The sequence below is a fragment of the Melitaea cinxia genome, chromosome 27 (assembly GCF_905220565.1).
Source record: "Melitaea cinxia chromosome 27, ilMelCinx1.1, whole genome shotgun sequence".
Lineage (NCBI taxonomy): Eukaryota > Metazoa > Arthropoda > Insecta > Lepidoptera > Nymphalidae > Melitaea > Melitaea cinxia.
Genome location: NC_059420.1, coordinates 4,355,565 through 4,376,052, shown reverse-complemented (window position 1 = coordinate 4,376,052; position 20,488 = coordinate 4,355,565). Strand labels below are relative to the sequence as shown.

Sequence of the window (20,488 nt, the reverse complement as noted above, 5' to 3'; positions counted from 1 at the left end):
AACAACCGGCTACAATTGCCCAATATGTGTGAGTGACGCTCGTGTACTTATTGTAGTTAAATTGTCAAGGTGTGCGTGTTTAGGGATGCCTGCTCCAAATTATTAACTTACTTTTTCCTTATTATTTTTTTTATTTAAGATTATATAAAATAGGTTAAATAGTAATTATTTTAGGGTACTAATTAAACAAGCTTCTTTTTAATAGCATTATTTGCCTCAGAAAAAATAAGTTACCTTCTAAATTACTAAGTCGGCGACAACCAACGCGCGTCTGAATAATGGTATCTCAGCCACTAATTATCTTCTATGTAAGCCACTGTAAATATAACTCAGCATGATGGTTATTTTTTTGCATCTAAATTTGTGGCATGCATTCAAATAGCAAACTTCTAAAATAATAATATATGACACCAAAATAGTAATTCTATTAGCTTCTAATTGTATAATTTAGTATGTTTAAAATGTAAGTCATCCTACATTAATCGATCGTCAAATTTGCCTAAAATTGTCATTAAATAGTATATTAAAGCCACTATTATTACATATGAACTATTGAGGACAGACAGAATAAAACACTTTATTTATAAAAATCTATTTGTGTATTGAAATACAATCATTTATAATTATTAATTAAAAAAAGATATACTTAGCACGTATAATTACGTAATTAAAAGAAAAAAAACATTACTGGATTATTAATGCCGCTCGCGCTTTTGTTGGCCTTCCACGCTTTCTTTTCAGTCCAAGCGGCTGTGCTTTTGCCTCTAATGGTGGCATTACGAATTTCAGTCTTATTGCTAGACCTATCAGATGCTTGCAGACGTATTTGCGATAAAAGTCAGGACAATCACAACAACCAGTTATCCAGTCGGTCTGATTGTTTGGTAGTGTTACTTTCCAAAATGAAAAATACCCTTTTTTATATTCGTCAAAATGCTTGAATTTTTTCTCAGCTTGATTATTTTTGGGCGAGTCTTTGCCTGGAATTAAATATGTGTTGCTGTCTGGTGTTGATTGTACAACTCTAATTTTGGTATCAGTTTTAGCCCATTGATATCCGGTTGTCCAATCACATAGCTCCAATACAGGTTGTGTCGCGAAGGTTTCTTCTGTCGCTTGTTGTGACCAGCTAGTAACCATTTCCTCTGCCACCACTAAGAAACGGGCCAACGGTATACGCTCGCGGAGGGTGTTGTGGTCTTTTATAACTCTGTTAAAAGACTCGAGTGCGTTGTTGGTCGCTGGTGATACTGGTGCTGCACCCAAATACCAGTTTGGGTTTTTTATTAGCCATTCTTTTTTAAAATATGTGACGAATGCTTTTTCGTCTTTCCATTTCTTCAAAAACAACTCCGAAGCAGCAGAAAACACTTCAGGAGATGTAGCTGATTGCAGTGCATCAATATCTTCCAATATGTGTTTTCGAATATTCTTTTTTGTCGTTTGGTCCAATTTAGTGCAAATTTTCTTCTTAGCGTGAGCCCAGCACATTTTCACAATCGTCTCTTCTCCAAACACTTCACGAAATGCGTTTTGTATACTTTTCGCAGCGTCGCAAATTAGGATTTTCGGTTCAAATGTTTTAGAAAAAATGGACAGAAGATTGCTCTTTATACCTTGAAACATCGTTTTAAAATCAGCTTTGCGTTCGTTTGTAGATATTGTCAGGCAAATGGGGTGAAATTTTCTGTTTTTATCAGTAGTTCCCACTATCAATACCGGAAACCCCTGCCAAATTAACTTATATGTTGCATCTGCGTGCAAAATATCAGTGACAATACATTGTTTCAACAAGTTCTTTGTAGATAATACGATGCGAAAACTAGGCGGATCACTTTCCAAAATATAATAGGCTATTACAAAAACTTTGTTATCGTTATCTGGCACATTAGTGTGTTTAATTATCCATTTTTCCAATTCTCCTAAAGAAATAGTAGAGGGTCCATATTTGATACGCCGGCGATCTGCTAAATAGTTATAAAGCTGCCTTTTTGTAGGTATTCTAAGTTCAGAGTTTTTCTTTAAACACTCCAAGATTGATTTCGGCTTTAGGTGGAGGTCATACAGTTTGTTGATTTCAGATTTCGTTTCGTTGCTAATACCATAACCGTAGTTATTCTTAATAGAACCGTGATCATGTGCGCAATCTGTGCGATAAAGTAACACTGCTTCTGTATCCGCCTCAAATAGCAAATATATTTCTGCAGCACACTGTACTCCTTTACGTGGTACTTTGTTGCATCTATAAAATCGTTTTTTCCCGTCCATGGAGTCGTGTGTAGTGCGTACTGCCCACGTATTTTCTGCACGCACGGCTTCATTGGCGGAACTCACAGTCGAAAATTTACTTACGAATATCCAGTTCTTAGATTCACCTCGCTTTTTTTTCGACGGCTGACCTTCTTCTTCCGATTCCTCGTCAGAACAGTACAAAGGTACTTCGTTTTCACTTTTAGATGTCATAACTAATTAAAACTTTTCGAAAACTTTAATTAATTATAAATGAAACAATTGCAACACGAACGCACCAACGACAATAAACAAACACGGGCGGGTCGGTACATGAATCGAATGACACTCTCTGAACTCTGATTGGTGCAAATGGCCGGTTGCTGTCATGTCGCGCACTCGCGCCAAATCGTACAGTGTGGCTGTTTTCACGATAAAAGAATATGAAGTATAATTTTACATGTTCAGTTATAATATATGATGTTGTTTATTGAAGCTTGAATATATAATTTTTGAGAAGCTTGTATTGCAGCTGTAAAACGTAAAATGATGATGAGTTGCAAATACCGTGGCCGAGTCAGTAAATTAGTTGGCTATGTATAAATCAGAAGGACAAGTAAAAATAACTGTTGATCTTGACTTGACGCTTTCTTTAATATTTTTAGTTGGCGTTGTAAAGAAGATGAATTAGTTTATTAGAGGCTATCTCATTTTCCCGATGCTTAGTTATTAAATGAGAAGATTGACCACGTGGCCAAAAAAAAATTCTGTGGCCGAATTTATTATTTCTCATTATTTTATAGAGTAGTCTTTTATTTAATTTATTTACAAGTAAATAAATAAAATTCTACAAAAAAAAAAATAGAAAAAAAATAAAGTTAATGGTATTTGCAAAATTTAAAAACAGAAATCAAATGAAATTGTTTATTTGTATTTTATCTTGTAGCTCAACTCAGGACATAAGGAATTCAACGACTTGACGAACAATACCGAAAAAAGGACATTTGGTTAGACTAAATAAAGTACTTATAATGACAGAAAATCATTAAAAGTAATTGAGAAGAAAAAAAAGAAAAATATAAATAGATTCATATTGTATTATAATAGATTGATGTATATTCTATAATTAACACCCATCTCTTTGTGTTTGTTTCTGGAACACTTTTCTCTTCGACTTTACTGCCTGGACTACGTTGTCTGATCTACAAATATGGTGACATCGTATTTGCAAATATTTTTCTATAATAAGTCTTAACAGGCTTGTTTGATGATGTTGACAACAATCACTAATATTTTTAAAATAAGTTTGACCGACAAACTGACTAATTATTTTAAGAGATATTAGTTCATATCCAGAGGACGATGTAACCATATCACCCTGTTTATTAAAGTCCCTAATTACGTACTCGGAAGCCTTACAAATTTTGAATACGTCTTCCGAAGCATATACTAGACCGCCTTCATCTCGAAAACTAACGAATTTATGAAATTTTAATATTTCGTTTGATTTAATTGCCTGAATACAACTACTACATTTGATTAGTCCACAAATACGTCGGACAACAAATCCTGCTATGTACCCTATTACTTGCTCAAAGTACTCTGAATATTCTGGGTTAATTAATAATGATATGTCAGCCTGAGTTAAAGTTTCTTGTGGTATAGTGCTCACAATATCACAATCATTGTCATCTTCTGCTCGCGTTTGGGCTGTAGTTTCATTTATGCATTTTACTGCAGAAGTACAAGTAAGAATGCTGACGCTTTCTAAAGGCACACAATTACCAGTATCAACAGCGTTAAGCTCCATGTGACATAGCAGCTTTCTAAAACTTCCCTTAAATTGTCTCGCATTCGGGTTATCGTTATAGCCTCCATGCATTCTTATAGCACCAAAAAGTAATTCTATGTGATCTTGGCTTAAACGGTATGTCGACAGATATTTTAGCTTTTTGGTGGGTATCAGAGAGTCATACAATGTTTTTAAACTTTGGATATCAATTAACAACCCTAGAAATCCCGTAAATGCCTGTGATTTCAAAACAGATGTATATGTTTTTGTAACTATAATTTTTGTTTGTTCTGCTTCTCTATAACTTCTTTTCCTAGAAACTTTAAGGCTCAATTTTAAAATACATTCTTTGGCTTTATCTAACAAATCAAATGTCTCTTCTTTATTAAATATTAATAATGGATGGCAAAAGCCATGTTGGCTAAGATTTCTGCTGTTGAAAATATCGAAAACATTATTTATTAACAAGATGAACTCTTCGGTATCTTTGCTGTCCTCGAAATCTGCGATATTTAATTCTTCCCGGCAAAATTTTATGGCCTTTGCTACGCTTCTACTAAGCACTTGTGCTGCAAGTTTGACATTCATTATAGAGTTCCTAAAATGAATATGCTTTTTTGTGAGTTTATTAGCTAGATGTAAGCCAGTTTTACTTTGTAAATCACACAATTTTGTTACGTACTCCCATTGTATTTCTTTTTTATTTTCATTCAGAAAACATTCTTTAGATTCAAAGTGGTTTCTTATTAATTTGACCATGTGGCAGGGATCCAAAAACACGGCGACATCATAGTCAGCGTAAGGGTGCTTGAATGTAGTTTTTAAATGCGCCGCATCACGTTTAATTTCACACCCCAATATTTCCATTGCAGAGAGATTTGTAGGATGTCCATCAAAAGTAAGAGACACAACGTCTACTCCTACATCGTGGCATCTTCCAAGAATAATCTTAATAATATTACTTTTTTGAATGCCCGTGAGCCCGTGAATAAGGAAATAGGCAACTGGTAATTTCCAGGCCTCATTAAGTGATACCAGTATAAAAACGTATGCCTCGGAAGCCTTTGTGTTTATATTTTCATCAGGACCAAAACCGATATCAACAAGCCCGTCGTCTTTATGGGTTTTATTATTCCAACATTTTTGCTGTCGGAAAGCCATTTCATCGGCAATTAGCGCGCAGATTAGGTTTTTTTCAGAGTGTTCTCTTTTGGATTTCAGTGTTTGAAAAGCATCTTCAGTGAGTCCTGGGACACCATCGATATTACAGTACCATTTAGTCAACGTTTTGGGATGTGGAAGACACGTCTCAAATTTTCTCCTGACAAAGCTTTATAGCTAGCACGTGGTGATAAAAAGTGCAGTGTCAAACAAAATTTCCGGAATTCCGGCGTGTACTTAGCAGGCCGTTTACATTGACCTTTTATTTTTTTTTGACATTTGTGAGTATAAATTAGCGGCAAATAAATTTCCTTCTAGGACATTATGTAAAGGGTGTTTTTTTAAGCCCGATAGAACTTGAAATTATAAAAAATAACACAAAAAATTAAATTGTAATCAAAATTTTTTTTTTATTCGAAAGATCAATACGTGACATTAACATTTGAAAATGATTTCGGGCATATGGGCACCGCGGCTGTTCTTGACGAAGCGCATTCTGGACGTCCAATTTTGGGCCACTTTTTCGAGCACTGCTGGCCGTATGTCACGAATAACACGAACAATGCTGGCCTCCAAGGCGTCAATTGTTGCTGGTTTATCAGCATAAACCAGTGACTTCACGTAGCCCCACAGGAAATAATCGAGAGGTGTCAAATCGCACGACCTTGGAGGCCAATTGACAGGTCCATTTCTCGAAATCAACTTATCGCCAAATTTTGATTTCAATAAGTCGATGGTTGCGTTCGCCGTATGGCACGTAGCGCCATCCTGTTGAAACCACATCTCCTCCGGATCAATGTCATCCATATTTTCAAACAAAAAATCATTGATCATGGTGCGGTAACGATCTCCATTGACCGTAACGCGAGCTCCGGCCTCATTTTTGAAGAAATAAGGTCCGATGATGCCACCAGCGTGAAAACCGCACCAAACGGTGCATTTTTCTGGATGTAATGGAGTCTGTAGGGTCTCTTGTGGATTGGTCTCGCTCCATATGCGGCAATTTTGCTTATTAACAAACCCGTTAAGCCAAAAATGCGCCTCATCGCTGAACACAATTTTGCGATAAAACAACGGGTCAGTTGCCAACTGCTCTAGAGCCCAATCGGCGAAAGAACGACGCATATAATGGTCTCGTGGCTTCAATTCCTGCACCAGCTGGATCTTATACGGGTGTAGGCCGAGATCTTTGCGCAAAATTTTCCACGTAGTGGACGGACAGAGCCCCAATTCCTGCGACCGACGACGAATCGATAAATTTGGATCTTCTTCCACACTTTCGTTTACAGCGGCGATATTCTCTTCAGTACGCACATTCCTTCGACGTGTTGGTGTTATTGCATCCTCTAGAGAGTATGTGGTACGAAATCTATCCACAGTTCGACGAATGGCTTGTTCAGATGGACGATTATGTACGCCATAAAAATGACGAAGTCGTCTATAAGTTGCGCGAATCGACGACTGATTTTCAAAGTAAATTTGGATAATTTCGTAGCGTTGTTCAAGCGTGAGTCTATTCATGATGATTTGTCAGAGTATACTGAAACGATAAAAAAAAATATTTCATCAAAATTTAATTTTTTGTGTTACTTTTTACAATTTAAAGTTCTATCTAGCTTAAAAAAACACCCGTTACATCTTCATTTATCAATCTTTGTTTTTTCAAAGAATTGATAATACATTTGAAAGATACATTTTGCTTTTTCAAGCGAATATTTTTTTTTCTTAATGAATTAAGAAAAAAAAAAATATTCGCTTATTGCCTTATGTTTTCTTTCCAGTGTTATCTTGCGATGTAATATACGGCGTAACTTTGCTTTGCGTGGAGTATCAAATATTGATTCCAAATCTGAAAAATCTTCTAAATCAGTGGTTGGGTCTTCAGTCACTGGCTCCTTAGAGCATGAAGGTTTAGGTTCAGTACTTATATGAATATCGACCCCCTTAGAACTGGATAGGCTCTGTTAAAAAAAAATGGTTTGTATTAGAAGTAATGATAATGAGTAAAGACTGAATTAATTAAGTCGGCCAGGTTGTGGCACTAAGACCTTACATGTTTTTCATTTGTTGAGGATTCTGTTTCAGTCGCTGACAAAAACAAACACTGTAACAACATAATTTTTGATCAATAAAATAAGTTTTTTTTTTTTTTTGTTACCGATCCATTCTTCAGCCGTCGTAATCCCTTTTTTGTTTCATAAAATTTATCATCAGAAAAGTGTTCGGAACACACAACTGAAGTTTTGTGAGGTTTCCAGTGATCTTCATTTCGTGTCTGCTGTATGATTTCTCTCCAGCGATTTCTTAGTACGGAATCCGTAGGAAATCTGAAACCCGAAAAAAAAAAGAAAGAACTAAGTAACAAAAATAATATTTAGTGCATGAAGATTGGAAAGTCTGAAGCCCGAAAGTCTGACAGCCAGTCTTACCAAAGGGTATTGTATTACCCAGTTACTGGAATGTGGGGGTCAGATAGGCAATCGCTCCATGTAAAATACTGATATTCAGCTGCATCCGGTTAGACTAGAAGCCCACCGAAACATGCGAGTTGGGATAGGGGCTGTCCATAAATTACGTAAGCACTCATTAGGGGGGAGGGGTCAACCTGAATCTCTATGCATACTTACTTAGGGGGGAGGGCGCTAGTAGACAAATCTTACGTAAGCAAAATTTTTAAATTATTACGGTAGTCGGTAACTTAAATTACTTTTTTACTAAGATTCTCGATCGCTCAGAGTTTGAAAAAAACACTCCTTTTATATTTTATAAAACAAACAGTTCAAAATGTTTAAAACTAGTGTTTACTTTTTACTTTTTACCTTTAGGAATTAATTTCAATTCAAATCAATTATTATAGCGAATAATAATGCATTTCTAAACTATTTTGTAATTCACATTAGTAAAAATGAATTAACAAAACGATAAATATTTAACGAAAAATATTTTGTAACATAATTATTTAATACCCAAAATTCATGTACCTATATCTTACGTAAGATTTCGGGTGGGGGGGGGGGGGGGTTATCAGTTCAAAATCTTACTAATGCTTATCATGGGGGAGGGAGGGTTATAAAATGCTCAAAATTGTGCTTACGTAATTTATGAACAGCCCCATAAGGCTAGGCAGGTTGAATGTATAAAGTCACGGATTTCATACAACTTAAAATTTTCTGATCAAATTAATACTGTCGTGTTTAAATAAACGTAACCTTATATTAATACTTATTAAGTTATGTTTATTTGCATCATTTTATAATTAAAAATGTTATGATACTTATTTGTAATTTATCTCCCATAAGTTCAGCAAATCTCCCTAGTAATAAACAGGCAACACCAGCTAATCGGACAATATCGAATTAAAAAATTGTATTTTCTTTAAACATAGTAATTAATTAACAAAACTTACCAATGAAAAGTAATCTTGGTCTTATTATACGGTTTTCATTTTTCCGAACAAAAGACTATCAACAAGTATAACATCTACTATACCTCCAGACTGGGGTATAGGGCTAAGTGACAACGGATGGATGAAGTCTGAGATTTTTCATGATTATATTGAAAGTGTGTTGTATCCCAGTCTTGTGAAAGCGGGGGTTCAATTCCCAATTATACTCTTCGTCGATGGGCACAAATCTCACCTGACCTACATGATGAGTGAATTATGCGAGAAATTAAACATTGTACTCATTGCTCTTTATCCAAACTGCACTAGGCTGTTGCAACCTGCAGATGTCAGTGCTTTTAAGCCACTTAAGCATGGTTGGAAAAAATCAGTGCTGGAATGGCGTCGCACGCATCCATCTGAGGCTTTGACCAAAGTTTCCTTTGTACCACTCCTAGAAAAAACCATCCAACAATGGATTTCACCTTCAACAGTTATAAACGGCTTTAGAGCCACTGGATTGTTTCCGTGGAACGTCAACTCAATAGACTACAGTAAATGTATTGGAAAAAGTAATGCTCCTAAAGAAAACCAGAATAATCTATGTCAAGACAGGCCAATCTTACTATCACTTGAAGAATTTAAAAAAATTTTAGGTGACAAAAAGTTGACAGAAGTTGAACAGGACCCACTCAAATCGGAAAACGTGTATCTTAAAAGAATTTGGAACTTTTTCCAAGGAAAGCAAACACTTTTGACGAACGAGTTACTAGAAAATACAGATATTGATGACGACGTTCACACTCAGGATACCCTTTCTGAGTTCATACCTGTAACTGACAATGTAACAGGGCACTCTGTGGATGTTGCAAATATGAGAGTTATCATTGCCAATGAAGAAACGCTTTCGGATTTCATACCTGTAATAAATGAGGTCGAGATAGAATATACTGATTGTGATACTGTACAAAAAGAAGTACCTAAGACAAGCGTTAACTATAGCTGCTCACAGAATATTCAAGCCTTAAGTGTAGTCCACAAAGCTGAAGTATATGAAATACCTGAAAAACAAAGAACATTCAAAGATTTGAAAAAGTCTCCACTCGAGATTACGACAAAGATTGTTAATCAACATGATTATGACAAACTTGATGTTATTGAAGACGACACAAACCCTAAGACCCATTTTAGTATTTCGCAACTCACGCCTGTTAAACTACAAGACGTTCTTCTGCTACCTAAAACACCGCAAAGAAAAGGTCAGAAAAACATAAAGAGAGCTCCTTTTGTATTAACGTCAGCTGAATGGAAGGCACTAGAGAATGAAAAGATAAAGATTAAAGAAGAAAAGGCAGAAGGTATTAAGAAAAGGAAAGAGGAGAGAGAGAAGAAGCTACAAGAAAAGACAACATTGACAAAGAAAAAAACTACTAAACAACCTAACAAAAAAGAAAATCGAAAAAATGAAGATTTAAAAAAGCTTTTGTTATCTGATAAGTTTTATAGTTCTACAATAGACATAAGCCTGAAATCACCCAAAAAGCAAGATATTGAAAAAGAGAATAGACAGAATACTACTACACGTGATAAAAGAATAAAACAAGAAAAGACATACACAACAGAAGAAATAGAACAATTTTTGACTGAGTTTGAATACAATTGAAGGTAGTTGTAAATACCTAGTTGTGAGTTTGTTATTCTACCTATATTCTTAAGTTCAAATGTTCCTATTACCGTCCTAAGTTGTTTTAATATCTATCACAATAAAGCGTACGTATAAAAGACCTGATTTTTGTTTAATTACTTACCTAACTAATCTGTTTTACAATTTTTCCTGAGGTGTCAATAAATTAGGACCTTGGTATGGCGGTAATAGGCAAAAGTATGTCAATAAATGGGTAAACCGTACACAATTTATTTTAAACCAAAAATTTGTGTTTAACTATGTTTGGACGTCATTTATGTGTGCTGGTAACATTCAATGACATTTGATCTAATCTATTAAAGATTCATATAAAAATCATCATTATAAAAAGTAACCCCTAAGGTGTCAATAATTGGGTACTTTACCCTAGTATCCGCTTTTTTAACCCTAGATAGATAACCATATTTCACTGTACACTAAAGATAACCATACGTTCATTCGACGTGCGAATAGTTGAGTGAGCATATTTTGGATTATGTATGTACTAGATTTATGAATGTGATATTATGTCGTAATGTATGTAATTGTGTTCTGAGTAAATGAAAAACATTAGATTTTATTTATATTTTTATTAGAAAAAAAGATTAAAAAACAAAACATGGTACTTCTTAGTCTACAAAATTTAAACATTTAGGAATCTCTCTGTCAGTCTTATAATTTACTATATAAACTTTTAAAAATCAACTTTTTGTACTTCCTAGAATATAAAAAACCTAAGTAAATATCAATTTTTATTCATTTTGGCCTCAAAGGCACTTAGGACAGGCGCTGGACTTGTGCTCGCAACAAATGGGGTTTTTGCAGCTGTCGCACATTGTCTTGGTCATTCTTCTTATTTTTGATGGACAAAAGGCACAATATTTTCTTTTCTTTGGCTCAGATACATCTTCACGTTCTATGGGAGGTTCAATTTGTCTTTTTGGCAATATACCTTCAATTTTTTCTTTTAGATTCGTCGGCAAAGTAAGCATTTGCTGCCTTGTCTCCATCCATGGAGTCATCAAGCTGTTGCTGAGTTTTTTCATAAAATTTCTACGTCCCAGCGGTTTTTCTTTCTTCGATAGTACATTATGACAGTAAATGATATATGAATTTATAAATGACATATTCAACATTCCATAAAACATAGCCATAGGCCACCTGTTTGTTTTGCGGCTGCAGGACATCGACGAGCACATTTGGTCGAAAGAGTCGACTCCCCCTTTTGTTTCATTATAAAAATGAATCATGTTTGGTTTGCCGCTTGTAGGACGAACAGTACCCTCTTCATCACACGATGATAAAACAAACACTAATTTGTTCGGCTTTGGTTTGTAAGACACTAACGTCAATGGCCCATCATAGCAGAACTAGATGTTCCTACTCGCCTAGACTGCATCTTTTTCAGTTCTTCGGGTATTTCCCGTTTGTTCGACCTAATAGTGCCGACCAAGGTCAAGTTGTATGGCTGCATTAGCAAGTTTTTTGCTAATGGAACTGATGTGAACCAATTATTATATAATTATTACATGTAACATTTCTATTACTGCCATGAACTGCTTTTGTAAGTTCTTTAACGTAAAATTCACCAAGTGGCAAACCATTAGTTTGAGTGCATTTACCTAGATATGGCATAGCATCAATCATGTATCGCGTGGCACTGTCACAAGTCATAACAATTTTTAGCCCATATTTATTAGGTTTTTTAGGAATGTACATTCGAAAAGGGCACCGACCCCGAAAACCCAAAAGCTGTTCGTCGATAGTTACATAAGGTCCGGGGATGTAATTGGATCGGCAGTGGCTTATAAAGATCTCCCATATTTTTCTAATTGGTACAAATGTATCAGTAGCCCTTAGTTCAGACCTCAAAGATTTGTCGTCCATTCTCAAACACCTTATAAGAAAATCGAATCTATCTCTACTCATGGCAGCAACATATCTGTTTCCTGAATAGGAACAATCAAATAGCTCATCCGTTGTCAAATGATTATCCTTCATAGCAGCTGTTAGTGTTAGAATGCCGAAAAGAGCCCGAATTTCTTCGCAAGTTGTAGTTTTAAAGGTGGCTTTTACATCAGGTCTTTGAATCTTCCGCTGGATTTCAGCGTTGGTCCATTTTGTTATCTCCTCTACAATGTCATCAGTAATAAATATACTGAAACATTCTAAAGGTTCGTAAAGGCATTTATTCATCCGAGTTGGACCCCTAGATGTCCGTATAATATTAGCAGACGATACTCTGCCACTTGTTCTGCCTTTAGTGGCCGTCCAACGATGATCGTTTTTGCCTCTAAGAATTTGACGTTGTGGCATGACAATATAACTCGGCATACTTGGCGAAGCACTTTCAAGAGTTTCAGGGTCATTTTCAGATACATCTTTAGCATCTAATGGGTTTATCACTGGTGGAGCACTCGCGTCACAGTCTTCGGCATCACTCTGTACTTCATCTTCGAATAAATTGTCTTCAATTTCACTGTCCGACCCCTGAATCTCTTCATCACTCGTTTCATGCAACAACCGACTGATTTCTGCATCGGCTAGACGATTTTGTGACGTCATTGTGTTCTTTTATCGTGGGCTGTAATAAGTAAAAAATTAATAAAAAACATGTACATATTTAGTCTCAAAAAATCGCAATAACATATTCTTTCAAAAAACAAAAAACTGACACTAAAGATAACCATACGTCACATCGACGTACGATAGGTAAATATTGACGAAAGTATTGCACTTACCGGAGCGATACGGGTGCATCCTACAAGCTCCGACGGCTCACTGAGTTGGCAGGAACGGCCAGTTTAGTGACACGAAAAACAAACGAGTTATATCGATTTTTCAAAATCGATTACGTCGTTTCGACGTAGGTTATCTATCTAGGGTTAATTTTGTGGCCAATCAAATTTATCAAATATTCGAAGTCACTAGGTGCCGTTTACGGGTGAAGTTTTTGTATTTACCACTTATGTGTTGAAATCTTAGGTCTCGCATCAAAGCTCTTCCTCCAAGTCTGTTTCTGTTTCTAAATAATTCCGTTTGCCACCATCGTCTCTGTTTTGGTTTTGAGGTTAGAATGTTGTGAATAATAATAAAACAGGCACATGAAATTGCTAAATTCTCGTACATTTCAACCAACTGCGACGACATGTTTGATCGAGAGCAGAAACTGAACTGGGCAATTTGATACGCGATCATGACTATTGTGAAGATACGGATACGGAGCAAATCGGAGGCGTCCACAACTTGATACGGGGCTTGACAATACGCAGATACGGATACGGTGATCGGATACGGTGATAGGATCGGTCAAATGATCATGTCTGGACCCGGCTTTAAGTATGGGCGGCGAAATGCTCCACACGCGATCACTCGCGTTTCACGGAAAGGCGCGATTACTCTATGGTTAACTTATACAAAGACATTATCCCCGCAGTAACTTCCAAAATTATCCGTGTTTCCGTCGATATTATAGAAGCTGTTGCTTTTATTGAAGAACAAGTATTGTGTCTCTCATTCATTAATGCACTACTTCCGTTAAAAAAAATCGGTACTTAGAAATTGAAAAAAAAAAACGAAATTACTTTAAAGCTAACTTTATTACTATTTGACTTCACAAACACTAAGTATCAAGTGTCAAATGTCAACAAGGCCCGCATCAAAGGATAAGCAAATTAAGTGCTATAAAATGTAAGAAAAGCCACTACAAAAAGCAATGTCCAGAAATGAAAGAAAAACAAGTGAATGCATTTACTAAAAGTTTATGTTCGCTAAACCACTTTTTTCTTATAAAAAAATTAGGCATTCTCCCTATTCCATAATAATGTATGGAAGGTTTGTACTAGTTTGTTATACTTCATGTCTTTATCCCTGAAGGAGCAAAGAGTTTTGGCGTTTTGTCATATCTCAGCTTAGTATATTTTTTATAATTTTGTTAAGTGGAAGTGTAGTATTTTATCCATCTATGGAATCCATGGCCATCTATGGTATTGTAATGAACTATAACTTAATAGTGTAGTCTGTGTCCAAGCATTGTAAGTTTTAATAGATTCCACGTCGAAATGGGAATGTGGAATGATCGTTTTTACAAAATAATAATTAAAAGTAGATCTATGGGACATTACGCCATTGCTGCATTGACATTTTTATTCAGTAAATATAAATTGAATTAAATGCAACGTAGACGATCCCCATAGCATAGTACTTTGTAATTCACTGTTGTAAAATTACTTATTGAGTTGTTCTATAGTTTGCTTGTCACTGACTATTGTTATGTTCCTATAATAAATACCAATGTAATCAATGTATTATAATCTTTTTGCCTTTATCTAATAGATATAAATGTATGTTAACTGTAATGTACATGTCCTGATATCACACGCACATAAAGACACTTTCCATTCTCTCTTTAGTTCTTGCATGTTCCAATACAAATTAACCCGCGAGCACTCGCGCTATGAGCATTTTGCTCATCGTAAATTTAAAACACGCGCCATTTTGTCAACATTATTCGTACGTACATCGTTCATTTGGTAGCTGAGTTTTTTCCGTCCCCCACCCCTGGTATGCAGTTCACTTCTCGCCAGTGTGCGCCAGTCACTCGGACGAGGTGGTTTGTTGCGCCGTGTACCATCAGGCGTTTTGCTCATCGCGCGGGTATCGACGTAAGTACTTTTGTTACTCATGACTTAATTTTTTTTCATCTTAGCGACAGTTTTACTGCTACTTTTATGTAATATTATGATTTTACATTACTGAAATAGTAAACTATTATGTATTTCTATTATAGATGGATCGTGATCGAAGGGACGAACAAGTTTTGGCATGGTTGATGAAGGAAGATTTAGAAGACATTGAGGACCCGTCTTTTAGAGCCGATGATATTGAAAGCGATCGAGACAGTGAACACAGTCATCATTCCACTAACACCGAACAATCGTCATCGGAAGTAGAAGGTGAGGTTTCTTCAATTTCACTGGGCAATCAGCTGTGTTACGTAGGCAAAGATGGGTGTACAAAATGGAACTATTATCCACTTCGTTCCAATGTGAGAACAAGAGCTCACAACATTGTCGAAAAACAACCAGAGGTAAAACTAGTGGCTAAAAATGCTAACACTATAATGGATTGTTTTCTCCTCTTTGTGAGTGAAGAAATGCTGACTGATATAGTTCGCTTTACAAATATCCACATCAGTAAAATCAAGGACCAATTCTCAAGGGAGAGAGATTGCAAAGAAATGGATATTGTAGAACTAAAAGCCTTTATTGGTATTTTGTACATGGCTGGTATAAAAAAGATGAATCACTTAAATTTGAAAGAGATGTGGGACAAAGATGGCACGGCACCTGATATTTTTAGAGTTGCTATGAGTCGCAATAGGTTCCTTTTGTTGATGAGAGCTATAAGGTTCGATGACATAAACTCCCGCTCCGAAAGGTCAAAGTATGACAATATTGCTCCAATTCGAGAATTATTCGAATCTTTCATCGCAAAGTGTCGAGCCAATTACCAAGTAGGAGAGAACGTGACTATAGATGAAATGCTGGAATCGTTCCGAGGACGATGCAAATTCCGCATGTATATAGCAAACAAACCAGCTAAGTATGGTTTAAAAGTATTCATATTTAGTAGTAAAGTATTTATATTTAGTGTAGTAGTAAAGTTTTGTGTGATTCAAAGAATTTTTATACAAGTAACTTAGAAAGAAATTTACTCGGGAAAGCAACCGAACGGTCCACACAAATATGATAATACTGCATCTGCAGTTGTGAAACGTTTATCACAAGATATTTTGAATACAGGCAGAAATATTACGGCTAACAATTATTTTACATCGATTCCATTGGCCGATGAATTACTAGCTGCAGGGACTACTATCGTTGGTACACTTAGGAAGAATAAAAGGGAAATTCCACCATTTTTTCTTGACATCAAACAAAGACCAAAACCTAGTAGTATCTTTGGTTTTCATAAGAGCAAGGTTCTGGTGTCTTACGTCAAACGTCAAACAAAAAGAATAAAAAAAATGTTCTTATGATGAGTACACTTCATAACGACGACCGAATCGTTCCAACTACTGGAACTAACGCGAGACCCGAAATTATCACCTTTTATAATAAAACGAAAGGAGGTGTTGATGTTGTAGATCGACTAAAAGAAGAGTATTCTGTGGCAAGAGTGGCATGTAGATGGCCGCTGAGATTATTTTTTACGATCCTAAACATAGCCGGAATCAACAGTCAAATCATTTACAAAGAAAAATACGGATATAATCATCACGCGCAGAGACTACTTGAAACAACTGGCTCTTCAACTAACACAGCCACATATCCAAAAGAGAAGCACCTTCCAAAATATTTCATATCCTCTTCAGCAAGTGATGAAACGTTTTGTACCAGAATCTGAGTTACCAGAAGAAGAAAAACCAAGTGGTATTTGCGCGGTTTGCGCAAGACGCAAAAATCGCAAGACCAAAAAGAGCTGCATTTACTGTCAAAAATTTTTATGTACCGAGCATAGTCGTACACTATGGGATATGTGTAAAGCTCGCGTATATGACGAAGAAAAGTTTTATATTTCAAGTACTTTAAAAGTTTTTTTTGAAAAGTTTCTTTTTTTTCATTTTTTCCGTAAGACTGCCTTACAAGACTGGCAAATTAGTTCCTATGATTGTTAATTAAAATAAAATAGATTAATATTGTTAACTTTTTGAATATATATTTTGTAGAATGAATAATGTGTATTTTATTTAATAAAATATTTTTTTATTTATATTTTTTGATAAAACTTGCATTTATTGACATAAATAAACGTAAGCAAAATGCTCTACACGCGAGTGCTGATGTAATTTCTTGAGGCGGGAGTGCCGGCGGGTTAAGGAATAATAAAATACAAGATGTCAACTAAAAATGCATTCCTTTTCACAATTGTTTTAAACTAACGGAAGGGACTGGACCCCACGACACAGGGAATCCTAGTGTGGGGATACTAGAGATATATTGTTCTTTTAGTGACTAAGTATAATTTATGTAATATGCGTTTATGTTGATGTACTAATATTTGAAGGAATCAAGATTATTATTATTAATATTTTCTTTTATTCAACATATATTCTATATTTTAAAATATATTTTTCCTTATATTATTACATATTTCCTTATATTATTATATAATAAAAATAATTAGTATATAGGAATGTAAAAAAGCAATATATAGAATAGTCTTGGTCAGTGGACTCGCGTCGACTTTTAGAAATTTGAAATTTAAGACTAGTTATTAAGGCTTCTGGATTCTAAGTTGCGGTGAAGTACCGATGCATGTTAAAATAATAATAATAATATATATATGGAATAACAAAGGCACGGGCATAATAAGCCTGTGGATATATCACATAATTAAAAAATATATTTTTTCTCCGGTGGCAGGTTGAGGTCCAGGCCGCCGGTAGGTAAGGCTCCAGGCTGAGGAACCTCCTCACAATGGGGGCCGTTTCAAGCAACACCGCCTTTTGAATCCGACCTTCGATCGTTAGATCAAAGTCAAGCGAGTTTCTTAGGGTATTTTTCGAAATTCTTCGCTAACAGACCATTGACCGACACAACAATAGGAAAAATTGTTGTTTAGTCAACATTCGAAATACCGGTAATCTCGTGGGCAAGGTCTAAATATTTAAGTATGTACATTTTTTTTAACATTTTTTGATTATTCTCTAAGTCTTTAATTATTATTTTAATTGGTGTGCTGTGTCGTCTGCAAAGCGAACCACCGTGTAATTTGTTGGAAGCCCTTGTCGCTGAGAGATGCCGCCTGACTGCTCGAGAATAGAAGAAGAAGTTCTGTCTACATTTACTACAAATGAACCAGTTAAACCGACACTTATCACTATTATGATCGGTAGATCCAAGTCGCACCAGTGCCGAGTTCAGTAGGCCGCCCAGGCCACGCCCGCCCCATGTTGCGCATGTCCACCTGCACCGCATGCACGGAATCCGCCACGCCCTCACTGCTCACACTACCACCGCCGCTTGTCTACTCCACTGCTGCTGCATCCCATTTCACCGCTTCCATGGCTGAGAAAATTTTTACTGCCTTTGCGTATTGTAAACTATCTTCGGTGAATAAACGCTGTTTAATAGCTTTGCTTCGTAGACTGCATACCAGTTGATTCCGCATATTCTCTTCCAATACCGTCCCAAGGTCACAAAATCTTGACAATTTTTTTAAATTCAGAAATATATTGCAAAACTGATGCGCCTGCATTTTGTCTTCTTTGTCGGAATCGAAATCGTTTGACCATAAAAGATGGTTTCGGCTATAAGTGTTTACCCATCAGCTTCACCATCGCTGCGTAAGTCTTCCGGCTCGGTTTTTCGGGACTCCTCAATTTTTTTGGAAAACTTCGTGGGACTCATTTGAATACCCTAGATTTGTGGACAACTGATGGTACTGGATCAGATGTATGTATAGCCACAATATCTCGGAAAAGATTTTATTTCATAGTGCGTTGTCTTAGATTTAATGATATAAATACACGAGAGAAGAGGAAGCTAAAGACAAACTGGCTTCAATTGGAGAATTTTTTATCATATTCGTCGTTGCTATAAAAAAAACATTACTTTGTTGGAAATACGGTAACGGTTGATAAAAATCTTGAGCCCTTCCGTGGTCGTTGTCCGTTTCGGCAATATATCCTAATAAGCCCGCCAAATATGGGATTAAAATATTTGCGATGACCGATTCAAGATCTGACTATACTGCTCATTTTTTTTTAATAAAAAGTATCCTATATTACTTCTAATACCTCCAAGAATATGTGCGCAAAGTTTCATGATGACCGCTTAAGTGGTTTTTGCGTGAAAGCGTAACAAAAAATATATTGTTGTGTAAAAACTTTAATTTTATTGCTCTATTTAAGGTAATGTTAATTACTTTCTATAAAAATAAAGTTGTAATAACACGTAACAAAATTCAACGATCATTGGAAAGCTTAAGGGCCTTAGTATGCCACCAGCAGCCAAGAGATGGCGCCACTAGTATTTTAAATCAAGTTATAATTGTGTTTCACTGAATGAATAACCTCTCGTCAAATATTTTGGTTTGGTATCGAATCGTAGGGACCTATAAAGCGCATAACTAACTTGCTTTCAAGCCGTTGAACGTGTTACTAGCATTTTATAAGTAATCAATACATAAATTCAGCGTTCAAATCAAATTGGAACTGTATGTGTGTGTTGGTAAAGTCGTTTACTGTATAAACAGCTGATATAGTCGAATACATCCTTAGTCCATACACGCTTTATTCTTGCTTCTCGCCACCACCGCGTCGTCATCCGTCCCAACACAACCTCGACCATCTATAGTGGCGACCAACAGTGGGCCTCGGAGAACGACTACCTTCGTCGTTACGAGAGCAGGACGAAAAGCGACAGCGACGTGCCCGACTGGGAAGAAGAGGGATACTTCGAGTACTTTGGCTATGTCTGTCACACTAAGTGAAGAGCAGTTCCAGAAGCTTTTAACTAGAATTGGAACTTCACCACGTCACGGTTCAATGACTACGTGCAAGGCTACATACAACGGCCTAAGAGCGCTTGTAGACGTCCGTTTTTTTCACCGGATAACGGACCGTGTTTTTTGCCGGATTCGCGGTGGTGTATGAATTATAATGAATGTGTGTACATGCACCGGACATCGGTCCGGCGAACAATTTACGCCGGATGCACCACCCCTTCCCCTCGGCGCGACGGACACCGGTCCGGTGTAAGAAATGGCGGTCATCCACGCCAGTGTATTGGTGCGTTGGACGTATTGCCTGTTTTCTGTTAAGGGGCATTCCACGTAAAAAAGGAAAACGACGTAAATTTTAAAATTACATTAACACGTTGGTGGACAGTACAAGTTAAGAATTTCTTCCTAAATGACACTTCTTATTCTCATACATTGCCTATGGGCGTAGTGTCAATGCGGTTGTATGTACAATGTTGTTGAGTGACAGAACGCCTATAGGCGCTTACGTCTATGAGCGTACTGTCATGTTGCATGTCATGAAAACTACGCATAGGGACTACACGCCTATAGCCGTAAAGTTGATTATACAGATAATAGTAATAAAACCAGTATTTTATATATAAATTTGTTTAATAATAATCACAAAATTAATCAGCCTCTTTTATAATTAACAAGTTGCTAATATAATCATCTTTTTATCTTGCCTGTATTGAAATTCAAATAAAACATT

At 36.2% G+C, this 20,488-nt stretch overlaps 1 protein-coding gene across 1 annotated transcript; it reads right to left on the bottom strand.

The window, feature by feature from the left end:
* Nucleotides 1-11,736: 11,736 nt before the first annotated feature.
* On the bottom strand, nt 11,737-12,813 carry LOC123667323 (piggyBac transposable element-derived protein 4-like). The gene has a single exon (XM_045601272.1). The coding sequence runs from the start codon at nt 12,811-12,813 to the stop codon at nt 11,737-11,739; it is 1,077 nt and encodes a 358-aa protein (XP_045457228.1).
* Between the last annotated feature and the right edge of the window lie 7,675 nt (nt 12,814-20,488).